The 20,235-nt window shown below is 36.8% G+C and overlaps 2 protein-coding genes across 2 annotated transcripts; both read right to left on the bottom strand.

Annotated features, from left to right (window-relative positions):
• Positions 1-7,318: 7,318 nt before the first annotated feature.
• On the bottom strand, positions 7,319-12,571 carry LOC103261783 (olfactory receptor 10R2). Its single transcript, XM_008059364.2, has 2 exons — positions 12,533-12,571; positions 7,319-8,338 (listed from the first exon to the last, which is right to left on the bottom strand). Exons 1-2 carry the CDS (start codon positions 12,569-12,571, stop codon positions 7,319-7,321), a joined length of 1,059 nt encoding a protein of 352 aa, XP_008057555.2.
• A 149-nt stretch (positions 12,572-12,720) lies between these two features.
• On the bottom strand, positions 12,721-13,626 carry LOC103261782 (olfactory receptor 10K1). Its single transcript, XM_008059363.1, has one exon. It carries the CDS (start codon positions 13,624-13,626, stop codon positions 12,721-12,723), a length of 906 nt encoding a protein of 301 aa, XP_008057554.1.
• Between the last annotated feature and the right edge of the window lie 6,609 nt (positions 13,627-20,235).

The raw sequence follows: 20,235 nt of genomic DNA, 5'->3' as shown, positions 1-20,235 counted from the left end.
TATTAAACATATTATATCAAAATTATTTTTCCTGTCTCTCCAGTAGATTTGAAAGCCTCAAGGATACAAATAATGCCTTATTCCTTATGTATCCTCAGAACTTCATCCAATATTTAAATTAATTACATATAAACACTTGATAAATTAATGAAATAGTTTATTAATGAAATAATAATGATCTAAATTAGCTCATTTCATAGCAGCTTGAATTCCTGTGTACCACTATGTGCCGCTAAGTGAAAAACACTTCTATGTTCCTCATACATTACAGGTTTTCTATAATTTTTTTTCTTCATTCTTTCTAAGACTAATACTGCATCCTATCTAGGAAGTAATCAAGACTTATCCTATGTGCCTGCCTTCCTCCTGGCCTTGGTCTCAATTTTTAATCTTTTCATTTTCCACTATCCAGATTTTCTTTCTTTTAACAGAATTCCTATTTTCCATTATTAATAACTTGGGATAAACAGATCACTAACCCATGGGAAACTTTAGTATTTTTTGACATACAAATAAATAACTTGGCTTTCACTGATCTTCTCAATAATAGAAGTTAAAGTCTCTAAGTAAAAATTCAAAGTTTACATTTTTTAAAAATTAGAATTCTAGTGTCCTGTGGCATTCCAGTTTATTCATTCTCAGACACCTATAGACACTTGTGACATTTTTTTTTGGTGAAATTTACCAAAATTGTTATCCCTGTCATGGTGCTTCAGGGTTTTTCATCTTCCAAGAACTCCCTAGAATCGAATAAGAAAATGACATTACTTCACACACAAAATTTTTTTACCTTTGCCTCTTCTCCATGAGTAATTCATGAATTGAATAAATGAATATCACCAATGATCTTTCCTTTTTACATTAGCCATGGTCTCCATGTCTTAGTTGGTAATTGAGATCCCCACCTCCACAGGGAGCTAATTACCACCTGGTGCCCAATACTTGGTCCTAATTCCCAATTAGTAAGTGGAACCATAGTAATACAGTAGGAGAATTTGTTGGACAAAGAAAAGTCCCTTTCTAATACATTGTGGGGATTAGATGACTCTTCTTAGAAATTATCTAGGAACTTATTAAAGAGGTTAAAACAGACAACAATGATACCACCTCCCTTGAGTTTTTCTACTTAATGCCTCCAAATTTTCATTCTGAAGTTAGAGAAAATATTCTTTTTTTAAGGCATTCCTATCTCTGAAAGCTAGAAGAGAGGAAAAACATATACAAAGAACGTAGGACAGAATATTAGAATAGCAGCAACAGCATAAAATTTTTAGACCCATAAGAAATAGGTTTGTTTCTGAACTACAATGTGAATTTGGTAAACATGTGTTCAATAAATAAAGAAAATTTAGGTTACGGAGAAACATGTGACCATGCTTTGGTGGAGGGCTGAGCAGATACCATCAGCTTCCCCCATTTTAGGTTGCTTGTTAATTCATTCTTATAGTAAGTCCAGACACTTGGGTTGAAAATAGGGCAAATGCTAGACCATCATGGATCGTTCTCTGAGGGGATCATGTGAACTGCTTTTGTATGAGTCATGTCAGAGATGCTGCTGAAATGGGAAAGTAGGAGAAAAGCCCAGGTAATTTACTGAGAAACTTTTGATGACTTTTTTCTTCAATTATATTAGAGATTGGAACAATGGCTAGATTTTCAGAAAATATTTTGCCAAGAGATTTAGCCAAAGGCTTCACCTTTCATTTATTTATTTATTTACTTACCTACTTATTTATTTATTTTGAGTTAGAGTCTCACTCTGTCACCCAGGTTGGAGTACAGTGACATGCTCACGACCACTGCAGCCTCAATCTACTAGGCTCAGAGATCCTTCTGCCTCAGCCTCCCAAGTGACTGGAACTACAGACATGTGCCACCATGCCTAGATAAGTTTTTAAATTTATTGCAGAGATGCGGTTTCTCCCAGTTGCTCAAACTTGTCTCAAACCCCTGGACTGAGGCAATCCTCTTGCCTCCACTTCTCAAAGTTCTGAGATTACAGGCATGAGCCACCCACTCAACCAAGGCTTTACCTTTCTTTGAGGCATGCAGCCAATTAAAGATAGCCACACTGAAGGTAGCTGCACCTCTACCAAGGCACTGTCACATTTTTCTCCATAATCCAATTGTCTTTATTTATTGCTTTTTTTTTTTTAACACTTCTCACTAGAAGGTTGGTATATATACCCAATCCCCCCAAGTCTAGTTAGGAGAAGTGATTAATCTGACCAATAGATTATAGCAAAAGTGGTGCTGTGTCCATTTGCAAACCTGGTTTCTAGAGTTTAGAAATTTGATTTTCTGAGCTTTCACTTTGTGCCCAGGCTACCATGTTTTGAGGAAACTCAAGCAGCTCTTGAAGAATCTATGTGGTGCGAAACTAAGGTTCTGGTCAACAACCTCAGCTGAGCAAAGAGTTAATAGCCAACATGAGCAAACCAGGCAAATAAGTGAGCAATCTTGAAAGTGACTCTTTAAAGCCCAGTTGATCCATCCAAGATGATCTCACATAAAGCAGATTCAAACAGTTCCCAGTGAGCCCTGCCAAAATTACATATTCATGTGCACAATAATTATTGTTAAGTTAAACAACTAAAGTTCTCGGTGGTTTGTTATTCAGTAATAAATAATGAGAACAGAATTGATATCTAATGGTAGTGCACTGTTATAACAAAACTTAAAACATTTGCATTAATTTTAGAATTGGTGGCATGAAGCATCTGTAAGGGCTTGGGGAGTCTGTGACTGAAAGGTGGACAGGTCAGGAGGCAACTCCTAATAAGAATTTGAAGAAAAAATGTTATGAGAGGTAGGTAAAATGGGAATAATTATCCTCATTGGAAAGATTGTCAGCATGATCACATGCTATAGCCTGGAAAATAGAATATTTACTTAGCAAATTCATTGTCTTCCTGGAAACATTTGTAGAAACAGTATAGAAAATTCCAATCAATGATAAAATATAAGCGAGAACAGAGGATACTAGAAGCTGGAAACAGTAGGGAGAACAAAGGGATAGAGAGATTTGTTAAATGATACAAAAATTGAGCTAAATAAAAGTTTTAGTGTTCTATACCACTGTAGAATGATTATAGTTAACAATAATATAGTATATAATTTCAAAGAGCTAGAAAATGGATATTAACATTCTCACCACAAAGAAATGATAAATGTTTCAGATAATGATATGTTAATTACCTGAATATGATAGCTATATATATATTGAAACATCACTGTGTATCTCATGAATATGCACAACTATACTTTTCCGATTAAAAATAAATAAAAATTTTAAAAAGTAAGCTGCTTACGCTTCTGAGAAGACTTTAGAAGAAATATAACAAATCCAGAACTTGCTGGGCTTCGAAATAAAGATGTTTCTCATCTACAATCTCTCTCAACAAAGACCCTGAAACTACAATCCCAAGGTACTACTGCTGCCTCAAGATAAAGATCTCAAGAATGTGGCTATAAGACCTTTTGTTAGAACTCAGAAATATTTTAGGTTATGTTCATAAGATTAAGTATCTTAAGGGCATACATTTTCTAAGTTAAATGAAATGTCTCTTTAAGAATCTTAGGGGAATGATCATACAGTAGCTTCACAAGTGGCCCATAATAAAAAAAAATGTGGGTGAGACTTTTTTCTGGTGGAGTTAATTTACAAGTTGACACCTAAGAAACTCACAAAAAATTTTCACAGCATTTTATCAATGTGTGCTAAAAGGTACAGAGACAAGAAAAATAAACAGAACTTTGGACCTTCAATTTTCTTATATGAAGGTGCAGACTGAGAAAATTATTTATCTTCAAATAGTGTCTATGTTTTATAAATAAGGAAAGATGATCAAGAAGTGAGGGAAAACCACATAGGTTGAAGCCAAGAGCTATAGAAATAATTCCCAGGAAACAAGACTGCGTCTTAATCAAGGTACTGGCAACATGTGTTCAGCTGAATTTTAGAATTGCTGTGGACCAGTGACTGCCATGGCCTCTTTCCTTCTCTTTTCAAAAGGAAGTATGTATTGCAGTCATCCTGTGCCTGTCTCACCACTGTATCTTGGCATAAGGAGCAGGCAACCTGTTGATGTTATGCCTTAAAAAACTAGCAGGTTCCACTATGTATTTTGGAATGTGTATTCCTTGAACCCCATCATCATTCTGTGAGAAAGTCTAAGGAACTCTATGGCAAGGGTCACATGGAGAGGAAGTGACACAATCTGTAGCCCATCTCAGCTCTTGGCCATCAGCCAGTGCCATCTTGCTAGCCATGTGAGTGAGCCATCTTGAAAGTAGATTCTTCAATGTTAGTTGAACAACCCAATTGAGATTGTATGAGTCAGAGACAAGTCATCCTCTCAAGCCCTCCCAAATTTGGAGATTTATGAGCAAAGTAAATGATCAACATTATTTTAAATTACTAAGTTTTGGAGATATCACTATACTTTCCTGTGGTTTTTTTTTTTTTTTGAGTTGGATTCTCACTCTGTCGCTCAGACTGGAGTGCAACCGCAGCCTCGACCTGCTGGGCTCAGGCGATCCTTCTGCCTCAGCCTTCTGAGTAGCCGGAATTACAGGCATGTGCTACCACGCCCGGCTAATTATTTGATTTTATTGTAGAGATGAGGTCTCGCCTGCCCAGGCGGGTCTCGAACCCACGGGCTAAGGCAATCCACTCACTTCAGCCTCCCAAAGGTGCGGGATTACAGGCTGAGCCACCGAACCCGGCTCCTGTGTATTTTTATATGCTCTACTTAGGTAGAGCAATAATTTATACATTTAACATTAAGAGACACTTATTGGTTATCTACTGAATGACGTTATTGTGTCTGGGATATAGAAGACATTGGGAGGAGTTAATATATGGATCTGATTAAATACTTCCTTTTCACATCACTAATCATCTGGTAAAGGAAACAAGATATAGACATAATCACCTTAATAAGTCAAAGCTTTGTAAGAAGTCATAAATGCAGCTTTCATTGCTATGGTGTTTGAAGAATGGAAATCAGAAAATATGTTATGAAATAGATGAAAATGGAAAAAAACTTTGATGGTGGATAGTGCTTTACATTAGACAAAAGGAGATGATGGTCTTTCTAAATGATAATATTTTGGTTCCTAGGCCAGCACAAGAGCATTCTTTATGAGAATCTTACCTTACAATCCTAAATGAATAGATATGATATCCAGTATGGCCATTCTGGTTTACCTGCTAATTGCTAATAGCCTCTTATATAATGATTAATGCAGCCATTCTTCTACTACTGCAAATTGTTTTTTTTTGTAGAAGTATTATTCTTCTAACTATCATTATAATCTGTTCTTAAAGATCATTTCAACTCTTCCATGTTTTTAGTAATAAAAAAGATACTCAGGAGGCACATACACCAAAAAGGTAATAGAAAATTAGATCCATAAAGTAAATGGAACAAAATATTACATCACATTAATGTCAGGATGCTGAAGAAAATGTTCTATACATTAGTGTTGAACACAAAGCTCAGTAATTTTTATGATGTTGCTGAAGATGTCAGGTGTAAGATAGTATAGAATTTAGTTTTTCTAATGTCTACATATTCTATATTCAGAAACATTAAATTCTAGACTGCACAGTTGCACTTCCTACATTTTTAATGAATGTGACGTAAAATAGGATTACTCTAGCTAATTGTACATGCTATCTTAACCAGGATAGTTTCTCTGTTTGCTCCATGGTAAGTTTTTCTGAAATTCAGTGTTTAAAAAGGAGGTTAAATCCATTAAGGAGATCTAGGAAGTAGCAACAGGGATGACAATTAATTTCTCCTGCCTTTACATTCAAATTATAAGCAATGTAAAATCTGTGACATGAGAATGAAAATAATATTTGAATCAATTAAAAAGGCACACTATAACAAAATGTTAAAAGTAAAAAGGAAAAGATAAAATGGTAAAAATAAATAAATAAATTTAAATGGCTTAGATGAGTCTGACCTTGCAGAAGGACTCTTATAAATTGGGTCCATGGGTGGACTTTATAATATTCTGTAAACTCCTTAGATTATAAGCAAGGTTCCCCCCCAATATGCTCATCTAGACAGTTTCATGTATTAGGTACATAGCTTTCAACAGATTTCCAAAACATTGTGTGCTGTAATATGTGACCTAGAGTGATTAAGATTATCATCCATGTCTATCCATGGTCAGGTCAACTATTTTGACTCTTTAGATAGACAGTAATTTACTGAACTCCATAGTTACCAATGAACACATCATAACATTTTATTAGTGTCACATGGTATCAAAAATTAAGTTTTTCTAGCTTATTTTTAATAGAAACACAAAAGTTGAGGGAAGAAATTGTGCCAACTACTCCCCAAAAATAAAAGATAAAAAAGAGAGAGGAAATATAGTCTTTGGAGGAAACTGTTGGATTTCCTGATGCTGTATCTCCCCTCAAGAGTAGAAACTACTTCAAGACTTTGATATATAAATTCTGAAGGTAAGGGGACAAGAGGATTGTTATGAGTCTACCTGAGAAGTCTGGATGTAAGACCCTGGTGTTATTGACCTGAAATACCAGAGCTTAAAGATACCTGCAGTTCAACTGACTGTGGGTAGCAAGGTTGTTCAAAATTTTCTTTTGAATCAGACAGTGGCCATTTGGGAGAAAGTCATTCTGGAATTACTTAAAAATAACTTAGTTCAATAAAACCTCCAGAAGTCATGTGACTCAGAACAATACTGAACTTTCAGAATTAAAAGGAAAATTCACAAGCTGTCAACCAGAGACACCTTCAACCTTATTACAAGAAATGTAGCAGAAATTCCTGTGAGGAATTACTCTAACAACCACAAAAGCTCCCAAAGTCTGAGAGCACCAGTGCTAGAGTGTAACAGTAGTAGTCAAGTAAGACTGTTCCTCCATTTATGCCTCCCTTCCCAGTGTAATTCCTGGGGACTCAGTCACTGAAATAAGCAGAAAAAGAAATGGTTGCTAACAGAGCTAATATATATCAACTTCCATTGCCTCAATGCATGCTTCCCAACTCAAAGTTCAACACATCAAAAAGGAAGACAAATTATCTTAAATAAAGTTTGGACATTTAGCTATTGCAGTGGACCGGGTGTTTAAATTTGAAGAGCGCCCTGAGATTCCATGTGAGAAGCTGAAAAATGCTGACCTGTAAGTTGGTTTCAAAGAGATTGTGTGGAGAAAAATATATTTCATGATGTGTATCTGAACGAGTCCTGTTATTTCAATGGATTTGTTCCAGATATAATATGCATGCAATAAAAATTACATTATTATGAAATTAAAATTTATCTTTCAATTTTATAGTTTTAGAAATTCTTTCTTGCCCAACACTTTTTTGATAGCAAGTTGGACATCCTTGTTTCTGAGGCTATTTATCATGGGGTTTAGTAATGGAGTGACAGTGGTGTACGTCACTGTCACTAGCCTGTCCTTGTTGAACACATAGTTTGCTGTAGGCCTCAGGTAAATGAAGGAAGCACAACCATAATGAACAATAACTACAATGAGGTGAGACACACAGGTGGGAAAGGCTTTCCATCTGCCCTCAGCTGAGGGTATCTTCAGGATAGTCCTTAGAATACAGAGATAAGAAATACATATAAAGAAAAAGGGAACCACAAGTACAAGAACCCCACAGATAAATATGACAAATTCATTAACATCTGTATTGGTACAAGCCAGACAAATGACTGGAGAGATGTCACAGAAGTAATGATTGACCTTGTTGGCACTACAAAAAGGGAGGCTGAAAACAAAACTTACTACTGTAAGGGAGGCCAAGAAACTTCCAGTCCCACAGACAGCTGCCAGTTTTCCACACACCTGCCAACTCATAAGAATGGGGTAATGCCGAGGGTGACAAATGGCAGCATAGTGATCATAACCCATCACACCCAACAGCAGGCAGTTAGTGATAGCAAAACCAAGAAAGAAAAACATTTGAATGGCACAACACATGAAGAAGATTGTCCTGGCCACCGAAAGTAGATTGATGAGCATCTTGGATAGGATGGCAAAGGTGTAGAAAGTCTCAGATGTTGAGAGAATGACAAGAAAGAAGTACTTTGGTGTGTGGAGGCTTTGACCCAGATGGATGACACTGATAATAGTGATATTTCCACTAAGAATGACTAGATACAGAAAAAGGAACACCACAAAGAGGGCAAGCTGGATTTCACCAAGGCTTGAAAATCCCAACGACAGGAACTCAGTGACCATGGTGAGGTTTTCTGCCAAGACCTGCAGAGAAGGGAGAAAGTAAAACATATTCAGAAACTTGGACATAAGAATCTGGGGTATGCATGCCTGTGTTCCTTTCTGGGGGTGCCAAAGGAAAATCTTGACACCTAAAAGGAAGTGTCTTTTAATTGCCTTTTCCAGTTTCCAGAGACCCTACACATTCACTGGCTCATGCTCTCTTTCTTCCATCTTCAAAGTCAACAAAGTTGATGGGAAGGAAAACTAGTTCAACCTCTATGGAAAACAGCATGGCAATTCCTAAAAGAACTAGAAATCGACCTTCTATACAACCCAGCAATTCCCCTTCTGGGAATATACCCAGAGGAACTCAGATCACTCCACAAAAAAAGATACCTGCTCAATCATGTTTATTGCAACACTATTCACAATAGCAAAAACTTGGAACCAAGCATGCTGCCCATCGAAACTTGACTGGATAAAAAATATGTGGTACACATACACGATGGAATATTATGCAGCCCTAAAGAACAAAATTATAGACTTTGCAGCAACTTGGATGGGTTTAGAGTCTATCATACTGAGTGAGCTCTCACAGAAACAAAGAACTGAGTACCACATGTTCTCACTCATAAGCAGACCTTGAACATTTACCATAATACAGTAAGAAAGGGAATGGCAGTAGTGGGAGACTGCCAGGGGAGGGAGGGGGCCACATTACTCAATAAGTGTACCTGATCTCAAACCAGGAGCAGTGAGGACCAAAGTGAGGCCCAAACTTTACCTGTACAATGACCCATTGTATACCTAAATCTGAATTGTACACCACATCTTTGAAGTAAAATTATTTAAAAAATAAAATAAATAGTACTCAGTATATTCAAGGCTCGGCTCCTAGTGTTTAACATATATTATCTAATTTAATTTTTATAACAACTTTAAGATATCCCTGGCAGTAGTGTGAAGATTGGTTTGGGGACAACCAGACTTGAAGTTGTTGCAGTAATCCAAAGGAGATCGCACAATACTGTGGAAATGGAGAAGGACTGTGATTGAGGAAATTTAGCTAGTTGAATCTATAGGACTTAGTCACTGATTTAATGGGTGGTGTAACAATTTTAAAAAGATGATGAAGATGACTTCCATGTGCTTGGCTTGCCTGCCAGGATGGATGGAGTTAATATTCACTAGCATAAAGCATGAAAATGGCAAAGCAAACTAGGGAGCAGAAAATGACAAGACAGGAATAGCCATTCATAAGACAAACATTTCTGACATGACAGACACTATACAAGACCTTGGGTTGAAAAGGTTCTATCTAATACATAAATTCATGATAACTGGGAATTTAAATTCCTTGCAAAAAATAAGAAATAGTAGCTATATCCCCCAAAACACAGGCAATAAAGGCAAAAATAAGTAGATGGAATTATACCAAACTAAAAACTTCTGCACAGCAAAGAAAACAATCAACATACGAAAGAGGCAACTGATTGAATGGATAAAAATACTTGCAAACCATATATATAATAAGGGGTTAATGTCAAAAATATATAAGGAACTTAAAGAGCTCAGTGATAAAACAACAAATAATCCAATTAAAAAATGGGCAAAGAATCTGAATAGACATTTCTCAAAAGAAGACATATAAATGGACAACGGGTATATGAAAAAATGCTCAACCTCACTAATCATCAGGAAAATGCAAATTAAAACACAGAGATATCACCTCACATTGTTAGAACAGTTATTATCAAATAGATGAAAGATGATAAGTGTTGGAAATGATGTGGAAAGAGGGAATGTTTACACATTCTTTACAGAAATGTAAATTAGTATAACCATTATGGAAGCAGTTGAAGTTTCCTTGAAAAGTTAAAAATGAAACTACTGTATGATCTACCAAGACTGCTACTTGGTATATATCCAAAGGATATGCAATCATTGTGTCAAAGAGCTACTTGCATTCTCATGTCTTTTATAGCATGATTTATGATAGTCAAGGCATAGAATCAGCCTGTTTCTATCAATGAATGAATGGAAAAAGAAAATGCATTGTATACACACAATAGACTGTTATTTGGCCTTAAAAATAAAGAAATTATATTATTTGCAACAATGTAGATGAACCCAGAGAACATCAATAAGTAAAATAAACCAGGCACAGAAAGACAAAGCATTAATAATCTCACTCATATGTGAAATCTAAAAGAGTCAAACTCATAGAAACAGTAGAATGGCAGTTATCAGAGGCCACAGTGAGGGGAAGGAGGGGAGACTAGAGAGTTGTCATTTTCTGGGCTAGAGAGTTGTCAATATGTTGGTTAAAAGGTACAAGATTTAGTTAGAAGGAATAATTTTTAAAAATATATTGTACATTATTGTGACTGTAACTAATAACAATCTATTGTATACCTGAAAATTAATGAGAGTAGATTTTTAGTGTCCTCACCACAAAAATGACAAGTATGTGAGGTAACGCATGTGTTAATTAACATGATTTAGTGATTCTACATTATGTAAAGTATACCAAAGCATCATAAAAATTATATTGTACATCATAAACTTGTATAATCTTCTTTGCCAATTAAAAATACAAATTAAAAAAAAAAACAATTATACTGAACTTCTTTGATTACCTCCAACTTATTTCACTCCTGCTTCAGGGTGCACAAACCAACTACTTTACCTGATGACTTTCACTTGCTGCTCAGGTTGCAGGATACATATCAATTTCTCTGGGAGACAAACCCCACACCATTCATTTTAAATTAGATTTCTTTTTTCACTTTTTCCTCTCAGCCCTGCATGTAATATGTAGTTTTTCTTCAGTAATAGACTTAAATTAGTGATAAGATATTTTTCCCTCAGCTTATCTGTTTACTGGGAATGTCTCAAACAAGACCATAAGGACTATGAAGGGAGAGACTGTATATACATATATATATATATCAGGTAACTAAAATGGTATCTGGTACATGCTAAGAAATGAATAAATATTTGTTGATATTATAAAAGATATTATAAAAATAGGTCCTAGGTATCATGAGAATACAAATACGAGACTAATCCCATTGCAGGGTGCTACAGGCAGACAAGAGAGGGCTTAGCAGGTAAGTGATAGCTGAGATTGTTTTGAAATATGGTATTAGGAATATAGATTAAATAAAGAAGAGAAACTATTTCAAAGCAGAAAAGCAGCACATGAAAATACAAAATCATGTCACTTCAGGGACCAGCAAATTGTTGGTTAGCTTCACAGTGCACAACTGAGCACATTTAGGAAATGTATAATAACAACATTAGAAATTACAACACTGAAGAGGAAGGTGGAAACTAGATAATAAAACCATGCTACTGAAGGACTCTTGGCTTAATCTTTTGTGGCTACGGAGTCATTGGAAGGTTTTCCATGGATTTTCTGGCCATTCTCAGACTCCAGCCATCTATTAATATTAACTCTTTTTTTTTTTTTTTTTGCTTAGAACTACTTGAGATATTTCAGCAATTATGCAATGCTATTAGCTTCCTTGAAGAGAACAAATTAGTATGATGTTCAGGAAATACATGTAGAGATTAAGACAAGGTAGTATGGGAAGGACACACACATATGCATGGGGAGGAGACTCCATAAAGAGGCTCCAATCTCAAATAAAGGAAAGACAAAACAATCCCAAGTAAAGGCAAAGACATTCCAATATGTAGGTTGAATGAGGAGCCAAAAAGGGCCACTAAAGTCTGCTGCAGAATTTGTAGGACCAAGGCTGCCTCTCATCTTTAGGAATGAGAGGGTAGAGATAGATGGGTTTTCTCTTCTTTCTCCTGAGAACTAGATGACTTAAATGTGTCTATGTTTCCTCAGTTGTTCTCATCAATGAGGACACATCTTTGCTGTCTTAGCAGTTTTTGAATGACCAATATTTAGATTTAGAGCAGTGAATTACAATTAAATTTGTTCAGGAACTGAGTAATCCTTTTTTTTTTTTTTTTTGAGTCAGAGTCTCACTCTGTCACCCAGGCTGAAGTGCAGTGGCACACTCATGGCCACCACAGCCTTGACCTGCTGGATTCACGTGATCCTTCCTCTTCAGTCTTCCAAGTAACTGGAACTACAGGAGCACATCAGCACACCCAGCTAATTTTTTTGATTTATTGTAGAAATGAGGTCTTGCCATGTTGCTCAGGATGATCTCGAACACATGGGCTCAGGTAATCCTCTTGCCTCTGCCTCCTAAGGTACTGGGATTACCAGTGTGAGTCACCACTCCCGACTCCCTTCTTATATCTGTTTAGGCTTGTTAAAGTATCACTGACCATAGAAAGCCAGAATGTGTTAACCTCTCTGACCCTCATTCTCCTCATATATCAAATTCCTTATGTTATACTACAGTTGGACAATGAGAAAATATGTGAAACTATGTGTTTTGCCTGGCTCATATTAGGCATGAGTAGCTTAAACTGGTTCTTTAGTTTACAGGATATAAAGTCTGGCCCATTTTTCTTCAAAGGGCTGATTTGAATTTCTTATTTCTCAGGTTGTAAATCACTGGATTGAACAATGGAGTAAGGATGGTATAAGACACAGATATTAGGGTGTCTTGGCTTGAGGAGTAATTAGATTTGGGCCTTAAGTAGATGAAAGAGGCACAACCATAGTGAACAGTTACCATGATGAGATGGGAGGCACAAGTGGAGAAAGTCTTGTATCTTCCAGCAGAGGTAGCGATTTTTAGAACGGCAGAGATAATGCGAATGTAGGATACCAGGATAAGTGACAGGGGAATAACCAAGGCAAATATCCCGAGCATGAATATAACCAACTGACTGAGGCCAGAGTGGTGAGATGCCAGTCTTAGGACAGGAGGTATATCACAGAAGAAGTGATGAAGTTGGTTAGAGGAGTGGAAGGGCAGGTGAAATATCAGGGAGGTGGTGATCAGAGAAACTGTGAAGCCACAGAAACAGGCCGCGGCCACTAGTCCCATACACACCCCATGTCCCATGAGCACTGTGTAGCGCAGTGGGTTACAGATGACCATGTAGCGATCATAACCCATGACCGCCAGCAGGAAGAAGTGAGAACAGCCTAGGAAAAGGAAGGAAAACATCTGAATGCCACAGCCCAGGAAGGAAATAGTCTTTTTCTGGGCCAGCAGGTCAGCCAGCATCTTGGGTACAATGACGAAGGTGTAGCAAGTCTCAGAGCAGGAGAGGATGGAGAGGAAGAAATACATGGGGGTATGAAGTGCTCTGTCTAGCACAATGGTGGAAATGATGATGGCATTGGTGCCCAGAGTAAACAGGTAGAGGAGCAGGAGGACAATGAAGAGCAGCTGCTCCAGCCTGGCCAGGGAGGAGAAGCCAAGGAAGACAAACTTTTTCACTGCAGTCTCATTGACCCACTCCATAGAAATCACTTTTACACAGGAGAGTCAGGAACAAAGGTGAGGATCCTGAAAAAAGAGTATAAATGTATGAGAAACCCAGCACAAAGTATGTAGATGGCAGACATTTCCAGATATTAAGTAGAATTTCTTCATTCCCTCTTTAAAAGAAAAATTACAGCTAAATATGCAACAGGATAACTGGCAATCAGTTTGGAGACCTTCTCTAATGTGAAGAACGTGCTATCTCTCATGAAGAATTAGGAAATTTTCTAAGAGTTTTCTTTTTTAGGTTATGTATGGATTAGTGTTTTTCTTGCTCACTATAAGTCCAAGGAACTACCCCTCCAAAAGTGAAAAATGATGTTAATTTCAGCTATCTGAACCTGATCATAACATTGAATGAAAGAAGAAATATTCCTCAGATATGAACATGTCAACTCCACTTTATTCAACCATAAAATGAGAATGGAATAAAAGAATAAGGTGATCTCTTAGTAAAGATGATAAGATACTGTGTTTACTGAGGATTTATTATATGCTGAGATATATGGTGATGATATCATATACTTTATCTCAATTATTCCTTAAAACAATGTTATGTTGGTACCCAAAATTATTAGGAAAACAAACAAAAACCCTTAGCTTAATTTCTGACAGACTAACAAGAGAACAATAAGAAATACTACTGGAGGTTCACAAGCTATAAAATAGAATCACACGTGAACAAAAAAAACCATTTTTGGTAGTAAAAAATTTTCTTTTTTTCAGGAACAGAATAGACACCTGGGTAGTAGAGAGAAATGACTGACTTCACAGTATTTTGCAACACAGTGCACATTTTCATTCTAAGATACCTTAAACTCAGTGAAATAGAATTTTCCCAAAATAATTGAGCTTGCCACTGAGAGTTATAAAGAATTACTTAATTGGGAAGTTTGCTAGTTTCCTCTTTCCTGTTAAAAACCACAGTTTTTATGACTGTTGAATATTTTTATATCAATAAATTATCTTTCAAGCATTCTCCTAACAGTTTACAAACTGCTAAGTAGAATTATTTTTTGTTTGTTGGTTTGTTTGTTTGTTTGTTTTGAGTTGGAGTCTCACTCTGTTGCCCAGACTGGAGTGCAGTGGCTGATCCCAGCCACTGCTGCCTCGATCTGCTGGGCTCCGGTGATCCTTCTGTCTCAGCCTTCCAAGTAGATGGAACTACAGTCATGCACTACCTCGCCCGGCTGATTTTTTTATTTATTGTAGTGATGAGGTCTCGCCAAGTTGCCCAGGTGGGTCTCGAACCCACGGGCTCAGGCAATCCACTCACCTCAGCCTCCCAAAGGCATGGGATTACAGGCTGAGCCACCGAGCCCACCTTAGAATTATTTTTAAAGTCATTTTATTCCTAATTTTTCCATGGGTACATTTTCCAGTGGCCTGATCTAATACATAAGGAAAGGGCTATCTGGATGAAGATTCCTCCAATATGTATTGGCTTTATCCAGTCTTTATTTTTAATACTTCTGAGACTTTTACATAATTTTGTGCTGAGAAATTATTGGCATCTGCTATCCATTTTTTTTTTTTACATATTTCTAATCAATATCAATCCTGTTTTCTAGACTGTAAGCTAAATCATTGGACATTTCTGAAACTCACTCAATCTAACTCTAGAATTTGTAAATGATATGTTTTTCCTTTTTAGTTACTAGAAAATGGTTCTAAATTTAGTGGGTATCATATTTCATTTGAAGTTAGTGTAACTACAAAGATATTGCACCTACGTATAAATATAAAGAAAGCATAAACCACATACATCTCCATTATATGTGTGTATATGTGTGTGTACTAGTTACATATTTTTATATCAAGAACTGTAAAAGTTTCCTTACATAATAACATCTCTTACAAAAATTGATTTCTGTTTATTTAAAACAGTGAGGAAAATCTAAATGTATGGTCATTCCTGAGACTTGTCTCATCACCTCCAAAGACTTTCATTTGGACCTTCTGTCAGCTAATCAACCTCTACTACCACCAGGCCCTCACTTCACTCTCTATGATGTGTAATGTACTACAGAAGCTGGAATACTCTGATTCTGAAAGAGTACTTGTGTTTACCCAATGCCAAAGAAAATTGTTTGGATTATTTGTCACTCAGCCCCATGAGGACAGCTGATTCCAGCTATTTATATTTTTACTTACTATTAATATCATCTCATTGCCTAAATGAATCGTGAAGTTGATACAATTGCCTTTTTTATGATCTATGGATCCAGCTCCACAGTTCATCTGAGAAGTCAGCCTCTTCTGCTCAAGATGGCATCAGGGACCACCATAGTATGTTATCAGCAGTAATATGACAGAGAGATGTGAGAGAAGTAAAAAAAAATCTCTTCTTACTAAATATCTACAAACTATAAAATGAAGATAAAAGATCCCTCAATTTGGAGTGAAAAAAATCTAGATTTTTAGATTTAGTTTTGAGTTACTTTGATTAAGATACTTAACTTGGGTATTCAGTCTCCTTATTTTAAATTCAAAAAGAAAAAGTAAGTTAAAACTGAAATAAATGGTTAAGAAGTATGGAGGGTACTGACACAGAGGATCTTTGAACAATAATTCACAGATGAGTTTTGATTTAGGGGAGTATTTAAACATAATCTCAAGGAGCTTTCCTCCCTCAGAAAGTCAAGGATTCTCTGATTAATTGATCTTAAAGGTCCTCTTAGTCATGTTATCCCAGAACCTATGGGAAGAATTTGGGTTGTGATCCTTGAAGATGATATTTCTGTGTTGTTTTTCCAGCTCCTCAGATGCTCCACTGGAATTTTATGTAATCTAGACTTAAACAGAAACTCAATACTTGAGGAGTCTGGGTTCCTCAGAGAGGGAAATCTAGAGTTTTCACTTGCAAAACTTTTGAGAAAATTAAATATTAATCTTAGAGAAAGTATCAAGCAACAGAGAAATTATGAAGATAGCTTCAGAAAGTAAAGATGAGACATTTTTATCTTCTTAGAAACAATTTTCAAGTTCTTCAAATTATCCTATTAAAATAGAGTTTAAGTACTAGATTTCAATTATAGCTAAAACCATATAAACATCAGTACACAGCAGAGACAGAAGTGGAAAAGTGAGAGAACAGGGGAGTGAAGTATCCATGAATCCACCAATCTAAAAAGAAAAAAAAAAGGTAAAGAAAGAAAGAAGAAAAGAAAGCCGGACTCAGTGGTTCAGTGTCGGGAGCCACAATCACTAGTAAAAGTAAGGTAAAAGGGACCTGAAAACAGGAAAAATGCCAGCTGGGAGCAAGGCCCCAGTAAAATGTGGCCATGATGGAGACAAAGCCCCATGGATCCTGTTGACGGACCTTCCCTAACTTTGAAGGATTGTGTGCATAGCCTTGAGAATGTTCCCTCTTTGAGAAAATAGATGCGCAAATGTATGATGGCATCTGATAGCAAAAATTATACATAGGCATAATGGAGGTGAGATTGCAGCAAAAAAGGTGTCCCTTAGGGTGTGTAAGGATGTTTTTCAGTAACAGCAGGAGGCCGAGAAAAACAAGTCGACCACTTCCTCATAAACAACAGACCCCAGCTGAGAGCTGGTGGAAAACAACTGTTTGAGATAAAAAATAGGTTAAGATATTTTAGGATTAAATAAGTAGTTTAATGAGATAGAATTTAGAATACTAATAATAAGATAGTAAGATAAGATAAACTAGTAAGATAAGAGATATATAATAGTATAAGTGATAGTTAAAATATAGGGACATAAGGCTAGAAATAAGATTAAAAGAAATAAGTATATAGTAGTAAGTAAGTTAAATAAGACTTAGGGTTAAGGTTTAACTTTTACAGGGTAAGGATATTATAGGCCTATAATAGTAAATAGTTATAAGAAAGTTAGGAAGAAAACCAGGATGTCATAAATGTTTGACTTAAGAAAAACACCATCTGTGGTTGAAATTATTAAAGGTCAACCTTATTGTGAGTGCAAAAAGGATGTATGTGGGTGATTGGTTAGCAACATAAGATACATTTGTGGATACAGGGCTGAGTGGAAAACCTATATGAGCTTGTGAAAAATAAACAAAAGTTGGCAGAGTCTTGAGCTCTCCCCAGGAAGAGGATTCCTGTCGTTTTCATCTTTTCTTTTTCACCGCTTCCCAATTCCCCCATCTCCCTGACTCTCTCCTGGAGCCAGACTCCAGCAAGTGGCACCTGAACAGAGGACTTGAGCAGGTAAGTATAATTTTCATGTCGTTCATCGTTTCAGGAACGGACTTTGTCCTGAGGGTGCTACAGACCCCTTGTGAGTGAGTGCAGGAAAGGATAGGACAAATAGCCAGAACTTTTGAGATGCTATTGTGCCTCTTTACGATGTTGAGAAGTAATCATGTCTGAACTTTTGAGATGTTACTGTGCCTCTTTAAGATGTTGAGAAGTAATTGAGTCTGAAATTTTGAGATGTTGTAGTGCCTCTTTAAAAAGAAGTTGAGAAGTTGTCGTGTCTCTTTAAGAGTATTTCATTATTTGAGAAGTTGTTATGCCTCTTTAAAAGAAGTAATTATGGGCCGTTTGGGTTCTAAGGAAAGGAAAGCATATTTGAGAATAATAAGAAAAATGTTGCAACACAAATGTATTAAGGTTAGTAAAGTTAAGCTTAATTCATTTTTAGATTTTGTGCAGAAAGTAAGTACTTGGTTTCCAGACGAGGGAACCTTGGATTTGGAAACTTGGGATTGGGTTGGAAAAAATATTAAAAAATAGTATTCCACTAGTGGAGGGACTCAGATGCCTGAGGATGCTTATTCTCTGTGGAATGTTTTGAGACAGACGTTTATGACTACTCCTTGCTATGGTACCTTTTCCCAACCAGAGTCAACTGCCACCCCGTTGCTTTATTTTACTAACATCTGGACGAAGATTTGCTTGTGTCTTTCCCCAGAACACCAATTCACCTGTGTGGGTACCTGATCAACTCATCCATCACCACCATGAGCTGCCCATCCATCCAGCCCATGCCACCGAAGCGGACCAAATGAAAAGTGCCTCCCCCGCTTCCCTCTCTACCATACCAGAAAGAGACTGAATATTTTAGCCCCTCCTATAGTGAAGAGGGAACTTCTGTACCGGCTTGAAAAATGCCGTACCTGCTTTCTTCATCATCTCCTGATTCTCCAGTAACTCTTTCTCCAGCCAGCTCAACTTCCACATTGGCTCCTATTGAACCACCAGCCGCTCCTTCTACAGTTCTTACATCATTCTCCAGGCTGTTCTTGAGATCTTGCAGACACTGGCACTCCAGACGAACTAGGACTTCTAGACCACCTACTTGGGGCCAGCTGAAGACCCTGGCAGAAGAGGCAGAGGAACTGGTCGCGTCCCAAGGACATACTGTCAACTCAAGAACTTTGTTTGTGGCCATGCTCGCATTCATAACTAGTCAGGTATTGTCCCCCACTGGGTGCCACTATGTTAAAAGGTGATTCCCAAGCTATTGGGCTTATGTACCTGCTCCACCCTTATTCCATCCAGTAACTTGGAACGAATCTATCATTAAGGTTTTTACTAATAACAGCGAGTTGATGGGAGGCAAAAGTTCTTCATTTATGTCCACCAGAATGGTTACCAATATAAACTATACGGGCATAACAGGGACTCCTCCTATTTGTTTTTCCCCTAGTTTTTCCTGATCTGGGTGTGTACTTTTAAAACGGAGATCTATATTAACAGATTCCCCCCCAGGTGTCTTAACAATATATGAGGGCTCTCCTTTTTTCATCCTGCAGATATTTTTAGTAGTAATGGAAGATATACAGAGGACCCATATACACCTAATAATTTTACTTCCTGCAAGGACTGTACTTATGTCACGCATAATTGGAATAATGTAGGTATTAATTCAGGTTTTCCAAGGTAGAGACCATGTGTATTTGATAAAATGGTATTTTATGATTTATTTGAGTCAACTGATCAGATTCCCCTTCAAGCGTATTCTTTTGCCATGGTATATGATTGGTCAGTTTCTCATCTGGTGTCATCTGGAATTATTAACACTCCAGGTCCATCTTTTTGAGAATTTTTAAAAAGTGAAAATGGACAGTCTAAATATGCTTGGAACATTACTTATCCACCAATATCTCTCCCAGCACTATTAGATACATGGTCAGCTTATGGATGGGTTACTCTGATTTTTTAAAGCTCTTTGCCACATAGCTCTTATCAGACTCATCTGTTTCATTTATTTGCTGCAACAGGACTTGTTACCTTACATAGACCCAGAATAAATGTTAATTTTGTGTTGCAAGCTTGTGTAGATTCTCCTTATGTTTTATTAATTGCTAGAAAACATTCTACTTATTCTGTTAAGTACATTCTTGGTCATTTCTAAATTACTTGTGAAAATTGTTCTTTATCTAATTGTATTACTAAAAATTCTGCCCAAGTATTTTTGTTAAAACACCCATCGTATGTATTTGTACCTGTTAAATTGTCTGTGCCTTGGTAGGCCACCCCTGGAACATATATCTTGGAACAAGTGACTTCTTTTTTAGCTAGATCTTGCAGATTTGTGGCCACCCTTATATTGGAAATTACGGCTCTGATTACTATAATAGGGTCCATAGCA

Source organism: Carlito syrichta, unplaced genomic scaffold, assembly GCF_000164805.1.
Source record: "Carlito syrichta isolate Samal-C Ts95f unplaced genomic scaffold, Tarsius_syrichta-2.0.1 Scaffold304005, whole genome shotgun sequence".
NCBI classification, from domain to species: domain Eukaryota; kingdom Metazoa; phylum Chordata; class Mammalia; order Primates; family Tarsiidae; genus Carlito; species Carlito syrichta.
Note: the sequence above shows the minus strand (reverse complement) of the source record. Positions and strands in the feature narration are given on the sequence as shown.

Bases quoted from the DNA above. Each gene is read 5' to 3' on its own strand.
- LOC103261783 (XM_008059364.2), bottom strand. From the start codon at position 12,571: ATGAGGGTCAGAGAGGTTAACACATTCTGGCTTTCTATG. The intron at 8,339-12,532 runs GTCAGTGATACT...TGGCACCCCCAG, and splicing joins ACACATTCTGGCTTTCTATG to AAAGGAACACAGGCATGCAT.
- LOC103261782 (XM_008059363.1), bottom strand. From the start codon at position 13,626: ATGGAGTGGGTCAATGAGACTGCAGTGAAAAAGTTTGTCTTCCTTGGC.